The sequence below is a fragment of the Poecilia reticulata genome, chromosome 5 (assembly GCF_904066995.2).
Source record: "Poecilia reticulata chromosome 5, P_reticulata-male-v2, whole genome shotgun sequence".
NCBI lineage: Eukaryota > Metazoa > Chordata > Actinopteri > Cyprinodontiformes > Poeciliidae > Poecilia > Poecilia reticulata.
The window spans coordinates 6118052-6143431 of NC_088834.1; the positions used below are offsets into that span (position 1 = coordinate 6118052).

At 39.2% G+C, this 25380-nt stretch overlaps 2 protein-coding genes across 3 annotated transcripts in view; both read right to left on the minus strand.

The window, feature by feature from the left end:
* The window catches only part of LOC103464728 (T-complex protein 11-like protein 1), a 43397-nt gene extending 39140 nt beyond the window's left edge, over positions 1–4257 (minus strand). The window contains exons 1-2 of the mRNA XM_008409039.3: positions 4162–4257; positions 3113–3193 (exon numbers count right to left, since the gene is read on the minus strand). Coding sequence (XP_008407261.1) covers positions 3113–3191 — 79 coding nt within the window. The 5' untranslated portion in view covers positions 3192–3193; positions 4162–4257. The remainder of the gene's footprint in view (positions 1–3112; positions 3194–4161) is intronic.
* A 1512-nt stretch (positions 4258–5769) lies between these two features.
* Positions 5770–25380, minus strand: part of phc2b (polyhomeotic homolog 2b (Drosophila)) — a 32983-nt gene continuing 13372 nt past the window's right edge. For both annotated transcript variants that reach the window (XM_008409042.2, XM_008409043.3), the window contains exons 6-16: positions 24980–25135; positions 22656–22790; positions 22145–22436; positions 16461–16765; positions 15537–15741; positions 11605–11816; positions 9674–9803; positions 9010–9112; positions 8124–8238; positions 7307–7634; positions 5770–7222 (exon numbers count right to left, since the gene is read on the minus strand). In XM_008409042.2, coding sequence (XP_008407264.1) covers positions 7068–7222; positions 7307–7634; positions 8124–8238; positions 9010–9112; positions 9674–9803; positions 11605–11816; positions 15537–15741; positions 16461–16765; positions 22145–22436; positions 22656–22790; positions 24980–25135 — 2136 coding nt within the window. In that variant the 3' untranslated portion in view covers positions 5770–7067. The remainder of the gene's footprint in view (positions 7223–7306; positions 7635–8123; positions 8239–9009; positions 9113–9673; positions 9804–11604; positions 11817–15536; positions 15742–16460; positions 16766–22144; positions 22437–22655; positions 22791–24979; positions 25136–25380) is intronic.

The window sequence follows — 25380 nt, forward strand, 5'->3', positions numbered from 1 at the left end:
CGTGGCGTCATCAAAGATTAAAGGCAAACACGGCGTCATCAGAGAAAAAGCAAACGTGGCATCATCACAGAGAAAACGCAAACGTGGTGTCATCAAAGACTAAACTCAAACATGGCGTCATCAGAGAAAAAGCAAACACAGCGTCATCACAGAGAAAACGCAAACATGGCGTCATCATAGAGAAAACGCAAACGTGGCGTCATCAAAGATTAAATGCAAACACGGCGTCATCAGAGAATAGGCAAACGTGGCGTCATCACAGAGAAAACGCTAATGTGGCGTTATAAAAGACAAAACGCAAACGTGGTGTCATCAAAGATTAAATGCTAACATTGCGTCATCATAGAAAACGCAAACATCGCGTCATCAAAGATTAAACGCAAACATCGCATCATCAAAGAAAACGCAAACACGGCGTCATCAGAGAAAAGGCAAACGTGGCATCATCACAGAGAAAACGCAAACACGGCGTCATCAGAGAAAAAGCAAACACAGCGTCATCACAGAGAAAACGCAAACATGGCGTCATCATAGAGAAAACGCAAACGTGGCGTCATCAAAGATTAAACGCAAACATCGCGTCATCAAAGAAAACGCAAACACGGCGTCATCAGAGAAAAGGCAAACGTGGCATCATCACAGAGAAGAAGCAAACATGGCATCATCACAGAGAAAACGCAAACGTGGTGTCATCAAAGACTAAACTCAAACATGGCGTCATCATAGAGAAAACGCAAACGTGGTGTCATCAGAGAAATCGCAAACACGGCGTCATCAGAGAATAGGCAAACGTGGCGTCATCACAGAGAAAACGCAAACGTGGTGTCATCAAAGACTAAACTCAAACATGGCGTCATCAGAGAAAAAGCAAACACAGCGTCATCACAGAGAAAACGCAAACGTGTTGTCATCAAAGACTAAACGCAAACGTGGCGTCATCAGAGAAAACGCTAACGTGGCGTTATAAAAGATAAAACGCAAACGTGGCGTCAAAGATTAAATGCTAACATCGCGTCATAATAGAAAACGCAAACATCGCGTCATCAAAGAAGACGCAAACACGGCGTCATCAGAGAAAAGGAAAACGTGGCATCATCACAGAGAAGAAGCAAACATGGCGTCATCACAGAGAAAACGCAAACGTGGTGTCATCAAAGACTAAACTCAAACATGGCGTCATCAGAGAAAAAGCAAACACAGCGTCATGACAGAGAAAACGCAAACATGGCGTCATCATAGAGAAAACGCAAACGTGGCGTCATCAAAGATTAAACGCAAACATCGCGTCATCAAAGATAACGCAAACACGGGGTCATCAGAGAAAAGGCAAACGTGGCATCATCACAGAGAAGAAGCAAACATGGCGTCATCACAGAGAAAACGCAAACGTGGTGTCATCAAAGACTAAACACAAACAGGCGTCATTAGAGAAAAGGCAAACGTGGCGTCATCAGAGACTAAACTCAAACTTGGCGTCATCACAGAGAAAACGCAGATATTTGGAAACAAGAGATTCTGTGCATTTTTTTGAAGTCGTCCAACAGTCGCTCAGAAGAAAACTCCAGGAGCTTCTGATAGACCTGAAGGAGGCAGAGCTGATGGCCCACATTGTGCATGAGTGGGTTCTCTCCGGGTACTCCGGCTTCCTCCCACAGTCCAAAAAAGTGAAGTGGTCTCTCTAAATTCTCTCTAGATGTGTGTGTGCATGGTTGTTGTCTCTGGGCTGCCCTGCGACAGACTGGCGACCTGTTCAGGGTGACCCCCGCCTCTCGCCCGAAACGTTAGCTGGAGATGGGCACCAGCAACTCTCCCGACTCCAATGAGGGACAAGGTTGTTAGAAAATGGATGGATGGATATTTTATGTAGAACTTTTATGGAGTCAAAAACACATCATCATTTGGGTTTTCCAAAAGGATTATGGTTCAAAACAAGTGGATGGATGAAAACATAAATGCTTCACTGGACTCAAAATCTGGTGAAGCATTTTGAGCTGGGTGATCTCCGTTCCAGGTCCTGTGGGAAACGTGGGATTAGCAGATGACTGAAGAGCAAACTAAGAAGCAATATAAAATGTGAAACTTTTTATATCTCTGTAAAGCTGTGTCTACCAGCAGTAAACGGTCAAAGTAGTTGATTATGTTTGTTCGATTGATTGCTTTACGTTCACTAGCAGTTGTAATTGCATTCCAGTTGATGCTATGCGACACATGATTTTTTTTTTTTTTTTTACCCAAAATGTTATTTGTGTGAGTAATTCTGTTTCTGCACTAATTCACGTTGTAAATAATCATAATCATAAAGTGTTTACACAGTTCAACTTACTGTAGACAACTCCAGATACAGGTCAAGCAATATGGGAAAAAGTGCCAGAAAGATTGGTCTCAAATACTTTTTCAGCTTTACTGTAGTCTAGAAGACTCAGCGATAAGAAAAAAACCCCCAAGATTTAAAATAGGAATGTCCAATCCGAAAGTCTTGTTTCACTATCTGTAATCAGTGCTGGATATCAAGCAGAAACACCCGACTGAACCCGACAGAACATTCAAATTTATTGTACAAATAAAACTGATAAATTGAGAAAAAGACAATAAAAGTCAAATTAAACTCAAATAATCAGCAGATAATGACAGATACCAATAGGACGTAATCTGGGATTTAGGAAAGCAAAGTCCCACAAAGTCTCTGTTTCATTATTATTTATGTTTCTGTATTTTATATCTCTCCAACATACACACACACACACACACACACACACACACACACGTTTGCGTGGCTATCTTTGTTGGGACTTTCCAGTGAATTCCATTCATTTACACAACCTAAACCTTATCTTTACCCTAATCCTAATCCTAACCAAAACTCAATTAAGATCTTGGTCCTAAAATCTGACCCCTGACCCAAAAACAGCGTTTCCCCTTGTGGGGACAAGGATTGAGCAGGTCCCCACAATGTAGTATGTGTCAGGAAAATGGTCCCCACAAGGTATTATAAACACACACGCACGCACACACACATCCACGGATAATTAAAAGTGCCTTAGTAGTAATTCAATTACTAATAGGCTCTGAAGGTGTCTGAGGACAGGAGCTGTTCTAATAAAGCTTCACCTACCTGTAGGAGAGTCGAGTTTTTCCAGACTGGGAAGGTCAGCTGGGGAATCATCAAAGGGCTCTTCTCTTTGACCGGACATTTCTGCAGCAGCCAACATTTATTTTCCTCATTAACAAGACATAACTGGATATTTAGTGGAAACAGGTACTTACAGCTGCGACTAATCAAATGTAGGTATCTATAGATTTGTGTCTTTCTCTCTCATTGTTAGTAATCAAATGGTTTTTATGTCATACATTTGAATGGATCTTAACTATAGCATATGTTTTAATGTGGAGAAAACTTTTGAGTCAGTAATATAAAAACATATGTTAAATAATATAAAAAGGGCCAATGTTGGTCAATGAAAAACTATTTTGTTTACTTAAACAATACTGAATAATTAAATAATTAATTTAATTAATTAATGTATAATTTTTAATACTTTATACTGTATTTTATTACATATAAAAATAAAAATATTGGAGGTCAGCCAACTGAAAAATAACTTTAGCTTTTATTAGCACATTAAAGCTACAGTAGATGGTGTTATTATAAAGGTTAGTTGTAAGCTAACTTTCTCCCCTTTGCTCTTGTGTGTCGGTGTTACATTCAGGGCCAAATTCTTTAGAGTTTGAAGCCAATAAAATGACCGAACTCTTATTCAATTATTACTGTTAACGGTTAGTATGGGAAATAATGCAGAGATAAGCAGATGCATACAATTACAACAATACTTTGCAAATGATTAGTGCACATTACTTAAGCAACCTCCACGGAATTAGGAAAAGAGCTGCAAAGTTAGCAAAATTCAATAGTGTCAACGTTAAAAACGATTTTAGCACAAAGGTTAACATATTAACCATTAACCAACTAACTTTTCATTCTGTAGTTTAATAGTTAGATTCAAGCATTTCCAAATCCAGGACTACTAATAGGTAGCAATTTCTATCCGTTTTCTCAAAGTGAATAAAGTTAGTGTAAATAGACACATTCAGATACTAAAGAGGAGACTTTAAACTTAAACACATATAATTACACCGCTTTAAGCTTTTTAATATTTAACTTACCCGGTGTTGATTTTTAAATGACTCGAGAAATGAAACGTCAGACTGACAGTGAATGTCAGACTGACAGTGAATGTATCAGCCGTTTAAATGACGTCTGCGTCAACGTCCAAGTTCAAACCAGGACCAAACCATTTATGTTGAAATAAACGTGGAAGTTAAAAGCACACATTTTTGCGGCCCCGCTTCATTTTAACCTGTATGTGCGCCTCGGTTAAAACAAAATACAACCGTTTAAATATAAATTATTAACCTGTATTCATTTTAGTAAGAAATACCTCAGAAATGCGCAACTTTATTTAGTTTGATCCAAATCTCAAATCAAAACAAGAGGGCGTGTCTGTCCTGTAACTTCCTGCTGCTTTTCTCTCAGTTCTAATACAGTCCATCTCACCTGTTCTGTTTCTTTTTCTTTTTTTTTTTTTTAAACACAGTGGAAACAAAACGGAAAGCAGTCGATACTTTTGTAGAAACGCCCTTTTGTATAAAACAACTACTTGTGAACCAGAAAGATCGTGTTTCCTGCCCCAGCTTCGAGAAAGATAGGCCGAATTAAAGAGTCCGGATGAACCAATGTAAACAGTTGCAATAACTGTTTAAATTTAGACACACGTTTCAGTCTCCGTTAAATGTCCGAATTCTAGACACATTTAATAGTCACATCGTAACGTGTGATTTAATATATACCATTTGGGAAAGTTTTATTGTTGCCTTGACTCAAGATCCTGTTCCGTTGAACTGTAGGTGTAGAATTCCCTAAAACGTTTATTAATTAAAAGTTATTGGATTCGAAAAGTGAAATTCATCGAGATTCATTACACGGTGATATAGTCCTTGCGTTTCTGTGCAGTTAGAGGATTATGACTCATTTTCGAAATTCTACTACTCAGAAAGGAAATTTGCATCAAACTAATGAAAAAGACTTTAAAGTTTTAATTAACAAATGCGGGCTTCCTGAAAAGCACATTAATCTAATGTATTTGATCAGGATGTGCCTTTGCAGAGGCGCTACAGAAGCCCAGATTGGTTTAATAGCACCTTATCTTCATCCACTTTGGCTCGTGTCTCATCTTCTCTTTGACAATACTCCATAAATCCTCTATGGGTATTTAGATAGCTTAATCTGCTGTTCTATAAAGCATGATAACCACTTGGTTATTGAATCACCTTCTAGTGCCTTTGGTGTTGTCAGGTGTCCAACAGTGTGGACAACGGTTCTGACGTTCATACTTATTGAATTCTCCAACCTCCAAAAATTCCCTTCAAGAATGGTTTTCCCTGCTAACTGAACATTTTTCTACCACACTTCCTCCTCCCACTTAACTTTCATAAATGTGTTTGCAATTACAATTGCTTCTTATTGTTAACGAATGTGAAGTCAGGGGTCACATTTTTCAATTTGAATTTATCTACTTTAAATTGAATACTGCTCATTCGCATTAACCAGTACCAAAACGAGAAGTAAAAAGCTCTTGAAAAATACTCCCTTTGTGTATATTGACTTAATAGCTAAAATAAATAAACTTTAATCATATTGACTTGCACCAAACAGTAATTGCATTGCAGCACTAATTCAAAACCATACAAAAATTAAGCAAACCGAGACAAAAATCTTCTGCAAATGATTTATAACTGCAAAATGTGTAACAAACTGTTTTCATAAATACAGGCATTTGACGAATGATCTAAAAAAGTTCACTTTCTATCACACAAACAAATAGTTTTTTATTAAACAAAAAATAGACAAACTGAAGGGAGTCCAACACCAATGGTATTTTTTTTTATAAATTTGCATATATCAAAATATTAATCAAAATTAAATCTCTTTTAAAATAAAATGATAACTTATAGAAAGAACAGTTCCAAACTTTTCTTCAAATAAGCTGCTATACATGGACAAACTTGCATTGTTTAACAATTGCGCACCACACCACATTGTGTAGAGGACAGAAAAAAAAATAAGCGCTAAAAGTTGGGTTGAGTCGAGAGAGCAGCAAACCCATTTTGTTCCTTGTATAAATTAGTGTCTTTTAAACCTGAGTCAGAAAATCAATGCAATATTTTAGTTAATTATTCTGAAAAAGTAGATAATTTGTAAGTAGTTTAAATCTACAGAAAAAAAAACTAGTGACTGAAAAGAAAGCAGACACAAAAGAGGCCCCTTAAATCATTTTCTCTGCATTCAGTCGAGCTTTGCTCGTTGATAGCTGTGGGGGGTCTTATTGTTAGGAAAGGCAAAAAAAAAGCCACTGCCGAATAAAAACGCCAATTATTGACTGCAATCTTCTGTTCTCAGACTCTCAGCCGTCTCTTCCTTTCACTCACACCACTAGAACTGTACAAAAATATGAACAACAATATAATAAATTCAGACATCACTCGTGCTCATCACAATGCCTCAAATGAGTGCAGATTGTGCTGCCGTGTGAGCAAACTGAGAGCACAACTCGCTCTCGCAGCTCAGGTTTCTTTTGTGAACTGGGTTTCTTTCTCAGACTTAATCTGGTGGAGCAAAATCATAATTTAGCAAAGAAAGGAGAAGCTAACCGATGGTAATGAAAGGCTGATAAAATGTTTTTTTTGACCAACACTCTTTAGCTCCCTGATGGCACATTAGAAGTGCTAAGCATGTTTTTGGGAGGGAGAACGAGCAAAACATGACTATAATCCACAAAATCTTTCAAGAAAAAGCACAGAATGACCCAGTGTGGTGGATATGTGTACTTTCTTTCTGTATTCACACCTGCACAGACATGGAGAAATAACTCATGTTATAACATAAGAACTGGATGTTTAAATTTTTTCTGCTTGGGGACGGAGCAGTCCAGTAGTGCTGAGAAGGCTGTGTCACAGTGCAACCAGTGCTCTGTGCTGCTAGTGCTTTGAGCTCAATTCACACACATCTTCTGCTAGGAGTCTTTCAGCATGTTAATGCGTGCAAAGATCTTGAGTGCAGGTCCCAGTTTAATGTTCATAGTGCTCATCAGGTGGTCCTCCTTCAACAGGAGCAACGCCTGTCCGTCAATCTCCTGAGAGCGAAACTCGTCGGCGATCTCCTGACAACCTGTCCGGACGGCAGAGAAACGCATTAAAAACACGATTCCTGGAGGCAGGAGTTCATGAATCTCCCTGCTTTAGCACTACCAACCTGGCAGAGAACGGATGAACTCGTAAACCTCTTCCACGTTCCACTTGGCGGGGTCGTTGGGTAAAAAGCGCTCGTTGAGTAAGGCGGCGTCTCTCCCAGCGCAGGCCTCTGGCTCTGAGGTCCTGCTCGGTTGCCGGTGGACGGGGACTTGGGTCGAGGCTGGAGCAGGAGCGCGAGGTCCAGAGCTGGACGCTGACAGGGGAGACGGCGGCCCTTCGTAGCTGGACATGTCTGAACATGGGCTGGACTCCTCCTGACTGGGTTGAGAGGCGTGTGGCGATGAAATAGAGCCTCCCTGGGTCTGCTGCGGTCGTGGCGGCGACATTTTCTGAGAAGGAAAAAAAATTAATCAAGTGATGTAGTTCACTGAGAAAACTAAACTAAGCAGGATTCAAACCTACAACACAATTGCTAAAAGATTTTTGGATTGATAACTGCCTCAAAGATTTAGGTGTTGAATTCTTTGACTAGCTACATGAAGCATAAGTTCTGTCAAGTAAACATTTTAGGCAAGTTCTAAACACTGTGCTTGATATTGCCACTGAATTTCAGCAGTAATACACAGAGGTTCTGGGTCCACTCAGCTCTTTATTCTCTATTTATAATATGTGAAGTGACCAGAAAATCCCAGACTGATCACCAATAAAGGTCGCTTTAGATTAAAAAGCAGTTAATGACCCATTAAGACAGAGGCAAACAATCAGTTCATCCGAAGTTCATAAAATTAAAAGGTGCAAAAAGTAAAAGGGTATAAAGCATGTTGTGAAGTAGTTCTAAAGGTTTTATAAGGGAAAAATGCACTTATGAGTCTTTTTACCTGCTTCTTAGCTTCTATACTAGAGCGGCTGTGAGGTCTTTTACGCCAGCGATTTGTTGTTTTGTTCTTCTCTGGCCGGAAAAGTCCAACCCGTTTTGTGCAGCCCACATTGTACCTGTTCAAAAAGAGACTCCACTTAATAAATATGTCCTAATACAAAGCTGAATAGATTCATAGTTTGCATACACTGCATAAAAGAAAAAAAAAAAAAAGCATTTTTTCACTGACTAAACCTTTCCTGTTTCAGGTTAGTTAAGATCATCAAGTTTATGTCAATTTGTCAAATATCAGCATTTTTTAAACACTCATGCACATCTGACCTTTACTACTAGGGTGAAACTGAAGACCCTTTTAAGTCATGTTTTTATTACATTATCTACATAGATTCTTTATACCCAACAATGAGCTGCATGGCTCTAACAAGGATTGTGGGTTGAAGTCATGGCAACAATATTATGCCCCTGAAAAGCCTCATAATGTAGTCCAAAACCAGTAACCACTGTGGTTACAGGTTAGCATTTTCTGGAGCGTCACAATTCACTTACTGATGCTTTGATTTGTTTTTAATTTTCCATAATGTCAAACAAGTAAGCGGATGTACCTTAAAATACATCTACAGCTGTGCCTTGATTTAAGTTTTATCAGAACCTTGATGCCATGACAACACCATCAGGAGATTTCTCATTTTATTTAAAGAGACAGTTCACTTATTGTACCATCACCATCAGACTTTACGAAAAAAATTTAAAAATCTATTTTTTTCTCAGATGTTATGTCAGTGTTAATAAAAAGGTTTTGTATATTTTATGCTATACATAAATATCTGTCAAAATATTTTTAGAGTTTATACATCAATGAAGATTTAGCAGATATTTAGACAACTTACCTCTTTGCACAAACCACAGAGCAGAACCTTTTTGAACCCTTGAAAGTGTATGCAAAGTCCACCCACCCACAGTACTCGCAGGTCAGTTTGGGTTCTTCTTTTTCTGTGCAGAAATATGCAGCATAAGTAAAACTACCAGTTGTCAATTAACAGATTGACACTTTAAAAATTGATGCCTGGATTCTAACATCAAAATAATACTGAAAAGTATAGTTTTTTAGTACAAATATACCTAATATTTGAATTCCTTTAGAGTTTGCAACAAACTGTTTAGCAAAAAAAAACAACAAAAAAAAAAACAACAAGGTAACGAGCAAACACGAAATCGGATGCAACATCCTCTGGTGAGAGGACGTCGTATTATTCGGCATGTTGCTTCAGATTGGCTGGGAGCCACATGCAGGGTAATTGGGTTGGTGAGGAGATGCATATGCATGAAATTGGGCAGGTAGAAGAGCCTCCGTTCTATTTATGACACGGCAGCAAGCAGCAGGTGAACCGAACTGTCACCATTGTGAGCCTGATTTCACAAATTTCACGCCTTTCTTGAAGATGTACGCAGGAAACGTGGGAACACAGAGTGGGATAATCCACTGCTGTAACAGGATGAACCAACACAAATAAAAGTAGACAAACTGTTCAGCTTTAATCTGTTTGGTCTCACCTGGCTGGTTCATGTCCTCGGGCTCCGAGTCAGTGTTCGCTGCATTGCTGACGGGAGTTTTGTCGGGGTCTGAGGACAGCTGATGATCCAGTTTCTTTGGGCTGTCGATGAGAATTGGCAGACGCTCCACCTGGAGTCAGAATTAAAACCTTTACAAAACGGAGCAACATGAAGAAGTGCATTTTTCAGGAATGAAACACAGAAACAGATCAGTAAAACCTGGTGATTGCTGAGTATTTGACAATGGTACCACTATGCTTAGTCGACCACAAAACTCATCTGACCTTACACTTCAAGCAGAAACTATGGAGTACTGTCAAGAGAAAACTGAGACACACTTGACTTCCTCACAGATTGCCTCTATGCCACACTGTATTATGAAGTTGCCATTGCAAAACGAGTCATGATTAATCAAATTCAATTCAAAAATACTTTATTTATCCAAAAGAAAAATTAAATGTTATCATAAAGAGTTAGTATGGAAGTTGATACTGCAGGCAGGAAAGGTCTCCAATAGCAGCCAGTGTTGCACTGGATCTGAATAAGTGTTTGACTGAAGACTGTTGCCATATAACAGCTTCATGATGGCCATGACATGCCAACAGCTCAGTTTTCAGGTATACAGTGGCATGTTGTGGATGATGCAATCCCTTGTTAGTAAGCACTGCTAATCCATGTCATTTGCTGTTGCCTCTGTCTCGCTGCCCAGCCCTTTTAACCGTACAGCCAGAGTTTGGGATATGATCTTTGCTCATCATAATCAATACAAGAGATGTTCTGAACTTCCTCTTTGGTCCTGCTCTGCATCCATAAAGTCTCCTGTTCATAGTCCAGGTTTAGAGCTTCTGAGATGCTAATTAGCTGGTTCTAGTTGTAAAAACAATGCCTTCTTCTCACAGTGATGCATCATAGCAACTGTCCAAAGGTTAAAAAACAAGGGCACAAATATAGCCGCACAGCGGCAAAATAGAACTAATAGAACTAGATGCAGCTACTATATGCAATTCAGTATATGTGATCAATAAAGTATTGGTTGATAGTGTATATTATGTATGCAATTGGCTGATATATCTGCATTAAAACCACTTTTTCATATCAGTTTGATTCAAGTTTCTTATTTTCTGATTAACTGAATTCTGGGTTTGATAACCTAAAATGAACATACATAAATGCATGAAAAATAACACTAGTAAGTATAAATTCTAACTTCAGTTTTTTTAATCAAAGTACTAAAATAAAATAACTTTTCAATTATATTCTAACTTATTAAAATCCACATGTCTTATCAACAAAGTTAAAGCAGAGCATGCAGTGACTTTCATCCTGATGCTCAAAGCAGCATGTACAGTTTATTTCTATCACTGTACAAGCTGAGAGTTTCAATATTTTAACATTTTTGTTTTAATAAGTTAATCCAGAAAAAAAATAGCATTTTAGCACAAGTGGGTCAAAAATATATTGACAGAGGCATTTACACTCACTGTCCAGAAGGAGGCAGACAATGTAAAGACTTTGAATCATTGTCCAATAGAATTTACACTTTTTAAATTAGTTTAAAAAAAGTGTTCACTATGCAATAATGTTACACATACAGAAATATTTGACACTTCTAAAGAGACAAAGCATAAACTTTAAAGTACATGTGACAGATTAGGGACAATTTTTTAAAATCTTAGTGGGAAGTAAACAGTGCAGGGAGTTAAGGTCATACACCTCCATCCATCTGTATTCTGCCACCAACACAGTCCCTCATCTCCCTTTAATTAAAGACTGATTCAAGCCGCCACTGTGAGCTGTCACTACAAGCACCAACAGAGGGTTTGTGTTCGCCTGCTGACAGCTCCCTGCAGGCATGTACACTGGAGAGCGTGCCGGCTCTTGGTTGTTTACCGTGTTTCTCTGCCAGTAAATCTGAGGTCGGGGGCACTTACACACACAGGGAACGGCTCGGCTCCCTCCTGGATGACGAAGCCTTCGATGACATGCGTGAGAACCTGGGGCTTGACTATGGCCTGCGGCGGTTTGTTCTCTCCATTTTGCGGTGCGCTGCCCGTCACAGTGGGCGCCTCGCTCTCATTTCCAGAGGTCATGGCCGGAGGTGGGGTCCCAGGTGTTGTAACTGGCCTCTTGGCTGAGCCCCCTCCTGACCGGGAAAAGGACACATTCCATGTTTTAGGTGAAATAGCAGAGAAATGTTTATGTTTTAAATTGGATTCGACACTTGGCGATAAAAAAAAAAAAAAATGGCAGAATTGTTTCAGAAATGTTAAAAAGCACCAGAGCACATATAAGTGGGTTTGGTATGATACCACTGGAACACATTTGATATGTCATCTAGGAATGAAAGTTGTTATACAGCTTATTATATCTCAGCATTAAATCAATTATTGAGCATAAGTACTAAATATATTCCCTAGAAGACTTGCATGGTAATATTTCTTAAAAGTTTAAGTTTTCTCCTTTAATAAAGATCACGGATGTTTATAAGTTTTCATTAAGCAATTGAATACAATTCCTAATATTGCTTGGATAAATATGATCGAAATAAGTGCTCTTGCTTACCGAGGTAAAATCTTCAGATTTTTATAAACCGCAGGATAATCTGATATTAATGTAAATGACGTCATCTTGTTGTTATTGACGTTACAAACAAGCACCAGCATTGCATTGTGTATTGGCATGATCGTCAGATCCACCTGCTTGCTCACTAAAACACCGCTTCCGGCGGTCAAAAGTGAACTTTTACCATGTCTAAAAATTCAATGAACAATAAGCACGCAGCTATCTCCATCCAACCATTTGAGTCGTGCTGATAAAAGCCGTTTATCGGATAAAAAAAAGCCACACAAGCGAAACTAAACATCAAGATCCCGTCTCCCTACAGTCACTCGCGCTGAATGAGAGTTTTCTTACCGCGCAACTTCCGCGCTGTTCAGACGGACAACGTGCCGTTTTGTTGTTCTAATGATCCGACTCAGCAACACACCGGGCAGCTGCACAGACCGAGAGCGACTTAAAGCTGCAGCGGCGCTTCTTCACACCCCGCTAATGAAAAGTCTGAAAGCAGGACCCGCCTCCGCCGTTTCCTCCCACAGCGCCTCCAGTTCAAGCTGCAGAGATCAACACTTTTCCACCGGGAAGCACCGAGCAAACAGCCTTCACTTCCAGACTAAACAACTGAAAATATTTTTTCGACTCCGAGACTCCAGTGAGCAGGGCCGTAAATAGGGCTTTAAAGTTCATGAGCCCCCTGCCCCAAACTCCCCACCCCACTAAAAAACACCATTGTCTTCACTTCTTGAGAAGGAGTGAAGGATACACTTCCCTGATGAAAAATATCACTGCTTCAGTGCTGAATCACTGACAAATCAAAGTAATTTTATATATTTAATAATGAACTCTAAATATGCTTTAGATCAAGCTTCAGCAACTTAAATCATTAAAAATGAATAAAGTAAAACATCAGACTGACAACTGAAAATATTTGGAAGCACATTAAGACCTTTATTTCAGTGGATTTTCAGTATGGTGTTAATTCAAGCTGCATTCACAAAGAACACCAAACTCTTTTTCAAATAGATTCAAAATCCAATTAAAGAAACTGTTTAACCCAAAGGGAAATTAAATGCGACTAGTAACTCTTATCCAAGTATCTTCATGGATTTGCTGTGGATGGTGATGCTGTGGGCAGGGAAGCTATACAGTAGCAGTGAGACTTGCAATAAAATTGAACAGGCCTCTGACTGAAGACTGTTGCTGTAGGACAGTCTCATGACTGTCATGACATGCCAACAACTCAATTTCTGGGTGGCAGAGACCCTGTTCCGCAGTAACCTGTCCTGGATGACACCATCAGTTTTTGAGAAACACTGCTAATCCACCTCATTTGCTTTTCCTGCTTCTCTTTAAATCTTTGTCTGGCTGTATGGTTGGAAAGCCGGGCAGAGAGAGATGATGGAGGAGGGAATATGATCCTTGCCCATAATAATCAATACAAGAGGTGATTTCGACTTCCTCTTCTTCTCTCTGTTCTTTGGTGCAGCTCTGCATTCAGAAAGCCTGTTTTTCAACTTTTTGGGGATTTGGGGTCAATGTTCAGGTATTATTTGAGCTTTTGAGATGCTAATTAACTGCTCCCAGTTTTAAAAGCAATACTTTCTTGCCACAGTTATGCATCATAACAATTATCCAAAAGTAAAAAGATAAGAGCAAAACTCCTCTCAGCTCAACTGTCCAAACATGCATCCTCTCAACCTGAATAAAATTATGACCAAAAAAGAAACTAGAAGAAACAAAGCTACTCCAACATGCTGCCACAATGAACATCAATTTTACAAAGAATATATTCTATCAAGTATTGACTGATATAATACAGAAAGACAGAATTCTTGAAACAACATTTTATCTCAGCAAACCAATACTTGACTGCACAATATTGGAAAACTGGATTGTCAGTAATACTGCAATACTGCTTCTAGCACTGTCGTTTTTCACCATCTTTGCATCATCTTTGTCAAGTATGAACATCTAGCTGGAATGAGGCTCCCTCCAACTGGGTGAATCACTTTGCATGCAAAGTGTGCATTCATGACATCTAGAAAAACAACAACAAATATTGAACTCCAAACAATATTTTGTAATATGTTTAACTGGATTATATATTGTGCAACTCTTCATTAGTTAAAAACAATTCTGTGCTATGCTTCCCATTTTCAGCCTGGCTTGGCATTGGTACACACACAAGGGTGCTAGCGAAGAAGCCAAGGAGAAAAATGACAGAAAATTGTCTTAAAAGGTTGTACAATCATAAAAGTTGATTTCCAAAATTAAAAGAAGCATTTTGGGATCTGTGAATGGAAGTAAAAGTGAGGTTAATGTCGGATTCTACAGTAGAACGACCAGGGCTGTTAAACTGCATCTTAATAAAAGTATTCTATTGAAATTAGCTTGATGATGAGAATGTGTAAATACTTTCTCACACAGTTGCATAAGGATGTCAGTTCTGTCTCTGGGGAAAAAAAAGCTGATTGTAATGGTAAAACCAATCAGATAGACAGGTGACTTTAAAAGCTCTCCTCTCTCTTAGCCTTTTTCTTTCTTCATGGGTTTTACCCCGGGCTTCACTTTACAATGAGTTCCATGTTGGCCCAGTTGTTAATACAGTGTCTTAGAGAAACGCTAAGCTATTTGACTACAGCATCATCATCTTTGCATAACCTTAATAAACTACTGACCACTTTGTATCTGAATTAGCCATCTAAAAAAATGATGTAGTGCACATTTAGCACAAAATGAAGCAACTCCAACACTGCAGCAATTCTTTTTTTAGCTGATGAAGTTGAATATCTGGGGGTTTCTGCATAAAAGCAGCTAAAAGTGTTTAACTGAATTATACATGCAGCTCTTTGGATTTCACACACATTACTCAAAGACATAAAATCCACTCTTGCGAAATGGAAAGAAAAAAAAAAACATGACTCAAGCAATCAACTGCCCCTATGGTATATTGCTGAACCAAACCCAAACTTAAATGTCAGAGAGGCAAATGTGGAATTTCCTCTCTGACATTCATAAAAATATTGTCTCGGAATGATATAAATAATCTGCTATTTGAGATCTGGGCTCATATTTGGAGAAAAGAAGTGTTTTTGAAATCTTGATGTAAATCATTCATAATATATAAGTATATACAAGTATTAATACGCAAGCAAAACTTATAAGCACCAGCAGCACACCCTCATTCCAATTTTAACCTAAAAGCATACATGCACAAAAACAGAATAATTTCTGATTGAAAACCTTTTAAGAGACAAGTTTTAGGGAAAAGTTTTAGCCATCATAGTGAATTCTGCTGAGCTTTTACCTTGTGCCGGGACAGGTGGGGTCGCAGCGTTAACTTTGGGCTGTTCTCCAGGCTTGAAGGGCTGTGATGGAGAAGACGCAGGTCGTTGCTGCTGCTGCTGCTGTTGTTGTTGCTGCTGTTGTTGTTGAGTGGATGGGGTTTGACTCGTCTCCCTCACTACTAATGAGGTTGGCTTATCTTTACTGTCCTGGACAAGTCGTGAGGTCTAAGAGGCAGAAGGAACAATAAAAAGGAGTGCAAATGTGAGAACAGAAACTAAAAGATTTAGGGATAATCTTAAGAGAGCGAAAATCCACAAGGAGAATATTACAACAAGAATCTGATGACCCATTAGATTTCAGTGACTTTTATCCCCAAAACTTGTGTCTTGAAGGAAAAATGCAGACTGTGTGATGTAGCAACAACAGCTTTTTTTTCTCGTTAGCACTTTTAAGCCAACACATTTTAGGATGTGTACAAGAAAAAAAAAGATCTTTTCAAATGAAAAGCATCACTGTAAAACTCACTGCAAAAATAAAGTATATTTTCTTTTAGTCTCAAGGTTTAGAACCAGAATATAATGAATATGATCTGGTCTATTCTAGGTTTAAAATAGTTTTAATCCAACGACAGATTCCATGTTATTTGGATATTTCCTTATAATCCTTCCCAGATTGATGGACAGCAATGATTGCTTCTTCAAGTTTATTGATGATGTCTTATCTCCCTGTCACTGAGTTGCTACACATCTGTCTGTTCCAGATTAAGATCTGATCAATTTAATTATATTAAAATAATTTCAAACCCTTGAACTGGTAGAGGGTGTAATTTGAGTTTTACCAAAATTGTACAATAAAATAGTACATAAATCAATCTCTCATTCTTTCAAATGCAGCAGAAAAGGAATGTAGTGAGTAATTAGTACTAAATCCGCAAATTACATACCGCTGGCTGTATTTGCAGGTTGATGGCAGTGAGTTGGACTGGCTGGGCTTTGGCTTGGTTGAGTGGGGAGTGAAGAGCGTGGGAGCTGAGGGTGGAGTGGAAGATGGTGGCCTGCTGGCTGGGAGCGGAGGGCTGGTGAGGCGCAGGTTTGGGTAGAACAGGCACGGGGTGCTGTGACGGCTGAATGGAGGCAGTCTGCAGCAGCTGGCCCGTCGTCCTTTGGGAACCTTGGGTCTGTTGGACCACAAACTGCTGCTGCTGTTTGTGCTGCTGAACCAGCGAATGAGGTTGGATCTGGGTGTACGCTGGAAAAAGAACAGCAGCTCCTTCAGGCACCTCTGTTCTGTCCCAAACATTAAGCACTTAAGTTTGTAGCAATTTAAAGGAAAAACGCTTTGCTAACTTATTACAATTTCTTCCATAGATGCTTTTCTTTCATATTTATATAAAGAAAAGTTGGTTTTACTTTTAAAAATGGGTTTAAAGCTTGTAAACAAAGACACCTTACCCTTTCACCCTTTATCTACAGGGCATTATCCACTACCTTTGATGACTTGCAAAGTAATTACAGTTGAGAAAATGTGAGGAGGAAGCAGAAAGTGAATTGCAGCACTTTGCCTCAGGCTCAGACAGTGAAAAATAGAGGTTTGTACAAACAATCTCATTTTGTAGTGCTGCCTTCACCTGTGTGCCCCCCTGTTGACAAGATGTAATAATAGGAGCATGTTGAAAGGTCCACCGACAAATCCAATGGTGGGTTTTGACCTGACCATTACCCACAAATTGTCTCAAAACGGCCTGTCAGCACCTGTCTGTGCATTGTAGGTGAAGAGACATCCTGAGCTCATAACTTGCCCTGAAGCCAGAGACACAGCACATCAATCTTGTATTGTGGCAACATGTGAAAATGGGATGGTGTTCTGCGGAAGTAGCCTCGGGCAGCTCTAATATTAGAAAGACGTCAGGAAGAAACCCGCTGAGCCAACTGTCCGTGACACCTTTATAGAGTCTCTAGGCCCCAACTTCTCTCCCTCCACTTTGATCTCCAGCAAATCCCCCAGGAAACATTAAACCTAATAACCATGGTGCTACTACTAAACCCAATCAAGAAATGACTTACTACTCCAAAGTGCTGCTCGGTTGCTCCTGCTGTACAACCTGTGTGAACATGGAGGTGTGCCGCATCATGTTGATAAACCTTCACAATAAATCTGAGAGTGGAAAATTGCCAAGTTAATCAGCGATTGTCCCAGATCCCCCTTGTGCCACCCTCCTCTCTCTGTTCTTTTCACGATGCTTTGTGTGGGATCGGCTCCATCTGGTTTCAAAGTTCCCCTGTGAGGCATTAACCGCAGTCTGTATCCTGCTGTGGAAAATATAGATGTTTTTTTCTTATCCTATCCAACAGAGTTGGCATGTCTATAGGGGTTTTAATACAATACAATGGGCTGGAAAATGTTTTCTTTCTCACATGGTGAGACGGGGGAACCCGCTGACAGAAGATGGAGGTAGCTGTGGCGAACATGGAGAACCTTGAGTGAATATTTAGAATGAATTAGAGGAATATGACTGTGAGCTTAGCATGGATGGATACAAACAACTGTGCTGCAAATAAATAGATGGTAACTTAAAATTGAAAGTAATGTAGAGCATAATGAACATCCACCAGCCCATAGAATACCAACAATAACAAAGGCATTTCTGTCTTATGGAAAAAAATATTATCAGTACAAATAATAATTTAGATAGTAATGTGATTTAACATATGTCTGTAATAAAGTGCATATAATCTTGAAAGGATCCAAGATTAGTTATAAAAATAGGCCTTATTTGGGAAATTTTTATGTTAGATGTAAAAACAATACAGTAATAATGCTGTAGGTTATTTATAAATTTTTAGAATATACAGTGAGTTACACATTCAACATTTAGAGACAACCAAAATATTCATTCTACTTCATTAATATTTTATTTTTTTAATGCAAAGAAGTGCATAATTGTGTAGTGAAATGAACTCCCTTTATTTTATTTTTTACAAATGAAAATCTGAAAAATGTGGTGTTCATATGTAGACGTCCCCTGAGAGTGATTGTGCAAAACCCCACCTCTCTGCCATTACAGCTCAAAATCTTTTGGGTTATGTCTCTACCATTGTACATTTAGAGAGTAAAGTATGTTTTTTTCCTTCTTTGCCAAAAAACCTCAAGCTTATAAGATTGCTTAGATTTGTTTGACAGTGTCTAATCTCTAAATTTAAAGTTTTACCACTGATTTTCATTTCTAAATAGGTCTGGACTTGGACTGGATCATTTTAACACACATTTGCTTTGATCTAAATCATCCCATCGTAATGCTTTCTGCACCAGTTTAAAGTCTTTTGCAGCTGCTAACGGGTTTTCCATCAGGGTTGTCCTACATTTAACACCATCCTCTTCCAATCAGTGCTAACCAACTTCTCCGTCTTCGTCTTTTGTATGTGAGCCAAATAGTTGAATTTGGCCCAGTTCAGCCAAAGGAAATAGGACTTCTTATGTCTCCCTTCTTCCAACTCTCTCACTTAGGCCAAAGCTATGAAGTGCAAGATAATAATTTTCCAAGAGGCTTAGCTTTTTTTACTGATTCACACTGTCCTTGCCAATCCATCAGTTTAGGTGGAAGACAACTTATTGGTAAGTTTGCAGTTGTGCCAAACTTCACTTCCAGTGTTTGATGATGAATTAAACATGTGAGATGTTCAAAGCGTGATATAGGATCATATAGGGTCCAACAGGGCTGCAAAAAAGACTATTAGTCAGATCCATCTGTGTCTGCTCCATCATTTTGGACTCTATGCCTGCCAACGGTCCATTTGCTTTGTGGGTCGTTTCCTTAATGTGGTTCACACACGTCAAAACAATACCCTGCCACTGGACATTGATTATTTTTTCTCAAAACAAAGAGAACTGTTCTGGAATCAAACAGACGCTCGCCTAGTGACGAGATTCCCAGGCACTGTGTGAGTAAAGTAGGAGGATTTCTGAATCGGTACCTGCCAGATTCAATCTACTCTCTCAATATATTCTGACAACTCTGTCAAACCTTTATGAGAAGTCTCAGAAGAGAAGTAAAAACTGATGTGAAAACCATCTCTCCTCGAATATTTTGGATTAATGTCTGCAATGATGCCGCTCCCTTCAAAACGCCCACACACATGCAAATCATGCAATCCGTTTTATGCAGCAGTGAGTCCAACTCCCCCAAAAGGAATATTTTAATAGCCGTACAACTGTGAATAACAGTTGTACGGCTGTTGTGCAATGTCCGGAAACTGAGAACGGTATACATTCCATTCAGTATTTGCAGCTCTGGAAAATCCCGGAGTTTCCACATTCTCATTGACTGCCACATCAGCTTACTGTCATCAAACACACTGCAACCTACAACTACAACACAGCAACAGCAGGCAATGCAATATGATGGCTTAGTGTAGAGGACTCTGAAATCATGTTAGAGTTGGGGAAGAAAAAAAAAGATAAAACAGAAAAAGAAGATGCATAACAAGAAATTGAGTCACTCTAAATAGGCTACTGGTGTGCAATTCCTAAAGACGTGATGATGGAGTATTTTCCAGTGTTTTTTCTTGTCCAGTACAATCCATGTGTAATCTAATTATTTTGGTTGAAGCATTGCTGTTTCTGGACAGTCATTTCCTCTGGTTTTGGATGCTGTGCAAATTGAAGCATGTTTGCATTTTGCCCTCACTTTTTTGTAACAGATGTTACGATGCATAACCGTGGAAACAAAGTTTTTTATTTACAACCGAGAGCAACAGATTAGCATCTGAAAAGCTTAAACAATGCCTGAACTACGACAAATCCCATAGGAGTTGAAAAGGATGTTTCATGGAAGCAGAGGGAGAAGGGGGAAGTTCAAACCATCTCCTCCATAGATCATAGCAGTTCAATGGAGAGACTCCAATGTCTTTCTACCCGGTTTTCTAAAGGCTCTCCCAAACTTCATTCCGAGGCCATACCTTTCTGCAAACGTGGACAACCACTTCATATTTACAATCCAGGATTTTTTTAAGCAATTTGACAATCTTTGTTAGTATTTTGTGACGAATTGTACAAATGTACGCAATTCTTCACCGTGTTTGACAAATGCTCCTAAAACATATTCATGTTTCGCCTGTGGATACAAAAACTACATAGTTGAAGTGAAATGTTAACATTGCTGTCCGAGTGCATAAAATACGTCCAAAAACGTCTGACCAATCATACAACACATCATACAATACAGTACTCTGTGGGAAATAGTTCGATCAGAGCTTGGTGTCGAGAAGGGAAAGCGGATGATGGAATTTTTTTTTTGTGACGCAACTACGTCAATGGGAGCCATTTTTGATGCTTTGGATAAAGTGTGGGAGAGCCTCAATATGATCTGTTGTTTTGTCAACCATCCAGGCCACTCAGCCCTTCTGGTTCAAGTCCACTTTGCATCCCCAGAACCAGAACTAAACTCAGAGAAGTAGCATTCAGTTTCTGTACACCACAAATCTGGAACAAACTTCCATAAAACGGCTGAAATCAAGGTTAAAACCCCTCCTGTAGAGAGTTGCCGTTGGTCAATAACCCCTGGAACATCATGAACTGTCATCTGTTTTTCATCATTTTCCCTCATTTGTTTTGTGTGATTTTCCTTCTAAACATCCAAAATACTTTGAATTGCCTTGTTGCTGAAAATGTGCTATACGAATAAAACTGCCTTGCCGCTGCTCCTGTTCACCGTATTAACTCCCCAGCATCTCATGTGCACACCTGTCCCTTGTGGCCTGCTGCCATGGCAACCGAAGTTCATTTCTTTTACCAGACAGCACGCAGCCAGATTTCCAGCTTCCATCCTCCCTTTCATTTTGCGTGAATCCATTACTGAAACAAAGCAACGCACAGTTGTGCACTGACACGCTCGGATAATCCGACTCCCACTCTCGTCACAATCCAAAAAAAGAAAACATGTGCACACGTTTGAGCGTTTGAGGCAGACGGCAACAATACTGTGCATTAACACAGCATTTAGTCTGCATTACAGTTCAACTGATACATAAGATTTGGTCACTTCTGCACAAATGATACAATTAACTGTATTATCTAAATAAACCCCTCTTAGATGAGAAAATGAATCTGAAAAGCATGACTTAATTTGATGTAATTAGCATCATAAGAAAAAAAATATGTCACTGCTAATAAACGTTTGGTTGCTTTTATGTGTTCCAGCCAGACTTTTCTTAACAAACCAAAACAACATCTATAACATGCCTTGTTTGCTCTTTTCGTGAATGGATTTCTGGTGCGAGCCCAGACATGTCACAATCTAAGAAAACAGTGGAAACAAAAAAAGTCTTGATACTTTCTTACACAATCTTAATGCAATCACAACATTGCATTTCTGGTGTGTATCCGACAGCTGCGTGGAATTTCAGGTTTATTTTAGGCTTGAAACGAGCAGCAATTACAAAAAGTGGCATGAAGCAGCTGGTAGGCAATTTAACATTTTAATGTATATGTCTGCAAATAAAAAGAAGAAATTCCAGTGACAAATTAAGTGCTTTTAAAGATAAATGGCAAATAATGTCCCATGACAAAAGAAAGGTAAAATAAAGTTCTGATAGTCTTTGATATTAGGTTTTAAAGAGAACCTCCACTTACCTGGTGCAATAAGAGGCTGAGCACTCACAGCTGTGATGCTGCGGCTCATATTTATAGCTCGGACTTCTGTGACCGCTTGACCATCTCCTTTCTTTCCTCCATCCGGTGGGCTGTCAGATGAACTGGACTTCAACCCCGAGGAGGTCTGGGTCCCTTGGCTGGGATTCTTGATGAGTGAAGCAGGCTGGATGGGTACCGGATTCTGCTTCAAGCTCAGCGGAAGGGTCTGAGTCTGAGAGGAGGACGTGGTCGCCCCCTGCTGGCCACGAATAGCCAAGTTCTGAACCTGGTTCTTAAGACAAAGACATGAACTACAAATTATGTCTGGAGGATGGTATAGGAGACAGATATTCAGTCACTTTTTAAAGCAGTTTAAACAATATGATTTTATATTTCAAACCATCATTCTGTTAAACGTGGAAAAGTGTTAACTTCCTTTAATAAATAGATTTACAAATATGATGTCAACTGACTGGAATGTTATTTTTTATAATCCGTTAAGTCAGTCTACCTGTGAGGAGGCTTGTGTGGCGCTCTCAGACTGAACAGCCGTTACTGTAGCAGCTGGGGTGAAGATGAGCTGTGGGGACAGGGGAACGGCCCGACTCAGACTCCTGGCCACCTGCACCAGGTTACTCTGCTGAGCCTGCAAAGAGCCACACATTAAAAATTTTGATCAGAACTGAACATTAAAAAATAAAAAATAAAAAAAATAAATTGCGAGTGAATTAAATCATAAACTGCAAAATGGAGACAAAACCGTAAAAAAAATAAATAAAATTCTGTTTTCTTCTGGATTTGTTCTCCCTTTATTCTCAAGGGTAAGAAACAACAAAAATTTGTAATCATTTGAGCATATATTAAGTGAATCTATGCATAGTCACATTTAAAGTAAATTATTCGATAGGAACATTAATTAACATTTCTGCGAATGAAACTGAATTAGCCAAAAGGCTATTTTTCATTTGTTGTCCCTGGATAATTCTCAATTTGTTTTGCTAAAAATAAACAAAGGCCATACAAACAAGGTTAAAATGACTTAACTACAAACACTTTTGTCAACAAATACAAACAATAAATTTTATTATTCCAAAAAGTATAAGTAATTAAAATTAATTAATTCATCTAGATGACAAAACACAGTTGGTTGAATGGTGGGGTTAGGAGTAAGTACTTATTATTCAAAATATTGGCAGAACTGATGCGATATGAACCATTTCTTTTACTGTTTTTTAATTAGGCTATAAGTGGTACGAGCTCTGATTGTTTGATGGACAGAGTTCTACTCCTGCACAGCTGAAACCGAAAAGGCAGTGTGACTAAAAGCCCTTTTCCGGAGAGGAACAACACAATCTTCCCAGGTTGCTCTCGTTAATCAGCATGCGATTGTGTGGAGAGGTTTGTGGGGCACTCTCATCTAAAATTCTAAAACGCAACATGGCAGCTTGTCGGAAAAGCTTTGACACATTCAATTCATGTAATTCAATTGTCTTTATAACTGTCCTCCCCCTTTTCTTGGTTGCTACATTGTTTTCTGAAAGATTTTTCAAACTGGCTTTGGAGACAGTTGTAATGCTGTTATGTTTTTTTTTTTTATCTTGACACAGTTGTTATGATCCATAGCTACAGCCACTTAAAGTTAAGATTAGAAAAAGTGAGGAGGCACAACTTTAAATCTATTGCTGGGCATGGAAGATGGATGCTCCCACAATCACTTGGATGAATGACTACCTGACAGACCGACCATAGTTTGTAAACACTAAAAAGATTGTGTGTCTACCTGACCAGGTAGTCAGCAGCAAAAAAGACAATAAAGAACTGTACTCTCACCATTCCCTTTCACTCCGCACACATCAGACTTCCAGTACAAGAGACAAGTCAGAAATACTGAGTATTTCTGCAGATAATCTCAGAGTAGAGAGCTGGTGGACCGCTTTGTGGCATGGTGCAATAATAATAATCATCTCATTTGAATACGACCATAACAAAGGCAGATTTCAAGGGAAATGGGAAAATATGAAATACTATTTCCATCATGGGGGAAATAACTCAGTGTTCACCTGGACAACAGACTGGACAGGAAAAATCAATAGTGAAGCTTTTTTAAAGAAGGGATAGAGCAGACTGTACTTCTTGAGAAAGTCTAAGTTTAGAAGATATTGAATAAGCCTGTTGAAGCAAGTCGTGTAACCTTCTTCATCTGTTTGATTAGCACCATAAGAGACAGTGACTTAAAAGAAGTTTAAGAAGATGATAAAGAAGGGTGGTTCTGCTCTAGACTAGAACATCTAGAGATTACTGTGCAAAGACCAGACCTTCGTTGCCACCAGAGAGTGCAAAGAAGGATTCATAAAACAAAGAGCCTAGCGGACAACCATGAGCATCCTCTTCAGGAGACTGTCACACCACATATTCAGCCCGGCTTCTTCAGAGCTGTTGTGAAATAGACTGCTGCAGAAAAGCTCTACTGAACTTTTCTGTCTACAATGGCTCTGCTAAGACATCTGGTCAGTCTGCAATGTGACATTTAATTTCCATAGGGGATTAAGAAAGTATTTTCACACAGTTTCAAACATTTGATCAGTGGTTGTTTCTGTTAATAACATGACAGATACCTCTGACAATCCCACACATGTGTAAATTTGTGTTCCTGAGCTGTTCTCTTTAGGGACCACAGCTCCACAGACTATACTACAGCCACATCTGGAGTGTTACCATTTTATAGGGATCCAAAAACTTAGTGTCAAAGGCAGTTTATGAGTGTGTTTTGCTAATGAATGTTTGAAGCTTGTGTAAATGTGCCAGAGGCGCTGCTCCTTGTCTCTCTGCTCTCACCATCTGCTGCCGCAGGTACATCTGGGCCTGGCTGGGCGTGAGAGTGGACTGGCTGCCGAGCAGAACAGCTTGCTGGGAAATACTGGTGGGGGTGGAGCTTATGTTCTGGGCCCGACTGATCAACTGAGCCGCCGCCGGGGATGTGGTCAGGTTGATCTTTGGGAAGGAATTAACAGCATTATTATTTTATAGACCTTCATGTCTCTGATGATATTAGCACAATGAATCTTTAGTTCAGCACTTCAGATTTAAAGAGACGGCGTACATTCTAAATACACTAAATTCAATTTCTTCAAAAGTAAAGCAGTTTGTTAACGTTAAACGGATATGAAAGCTCCGGGTTCCTGGCGTCGCTTTGTGTCCAAGATTATCTAACCAGGCATTCATCTAAACTTTAAAAA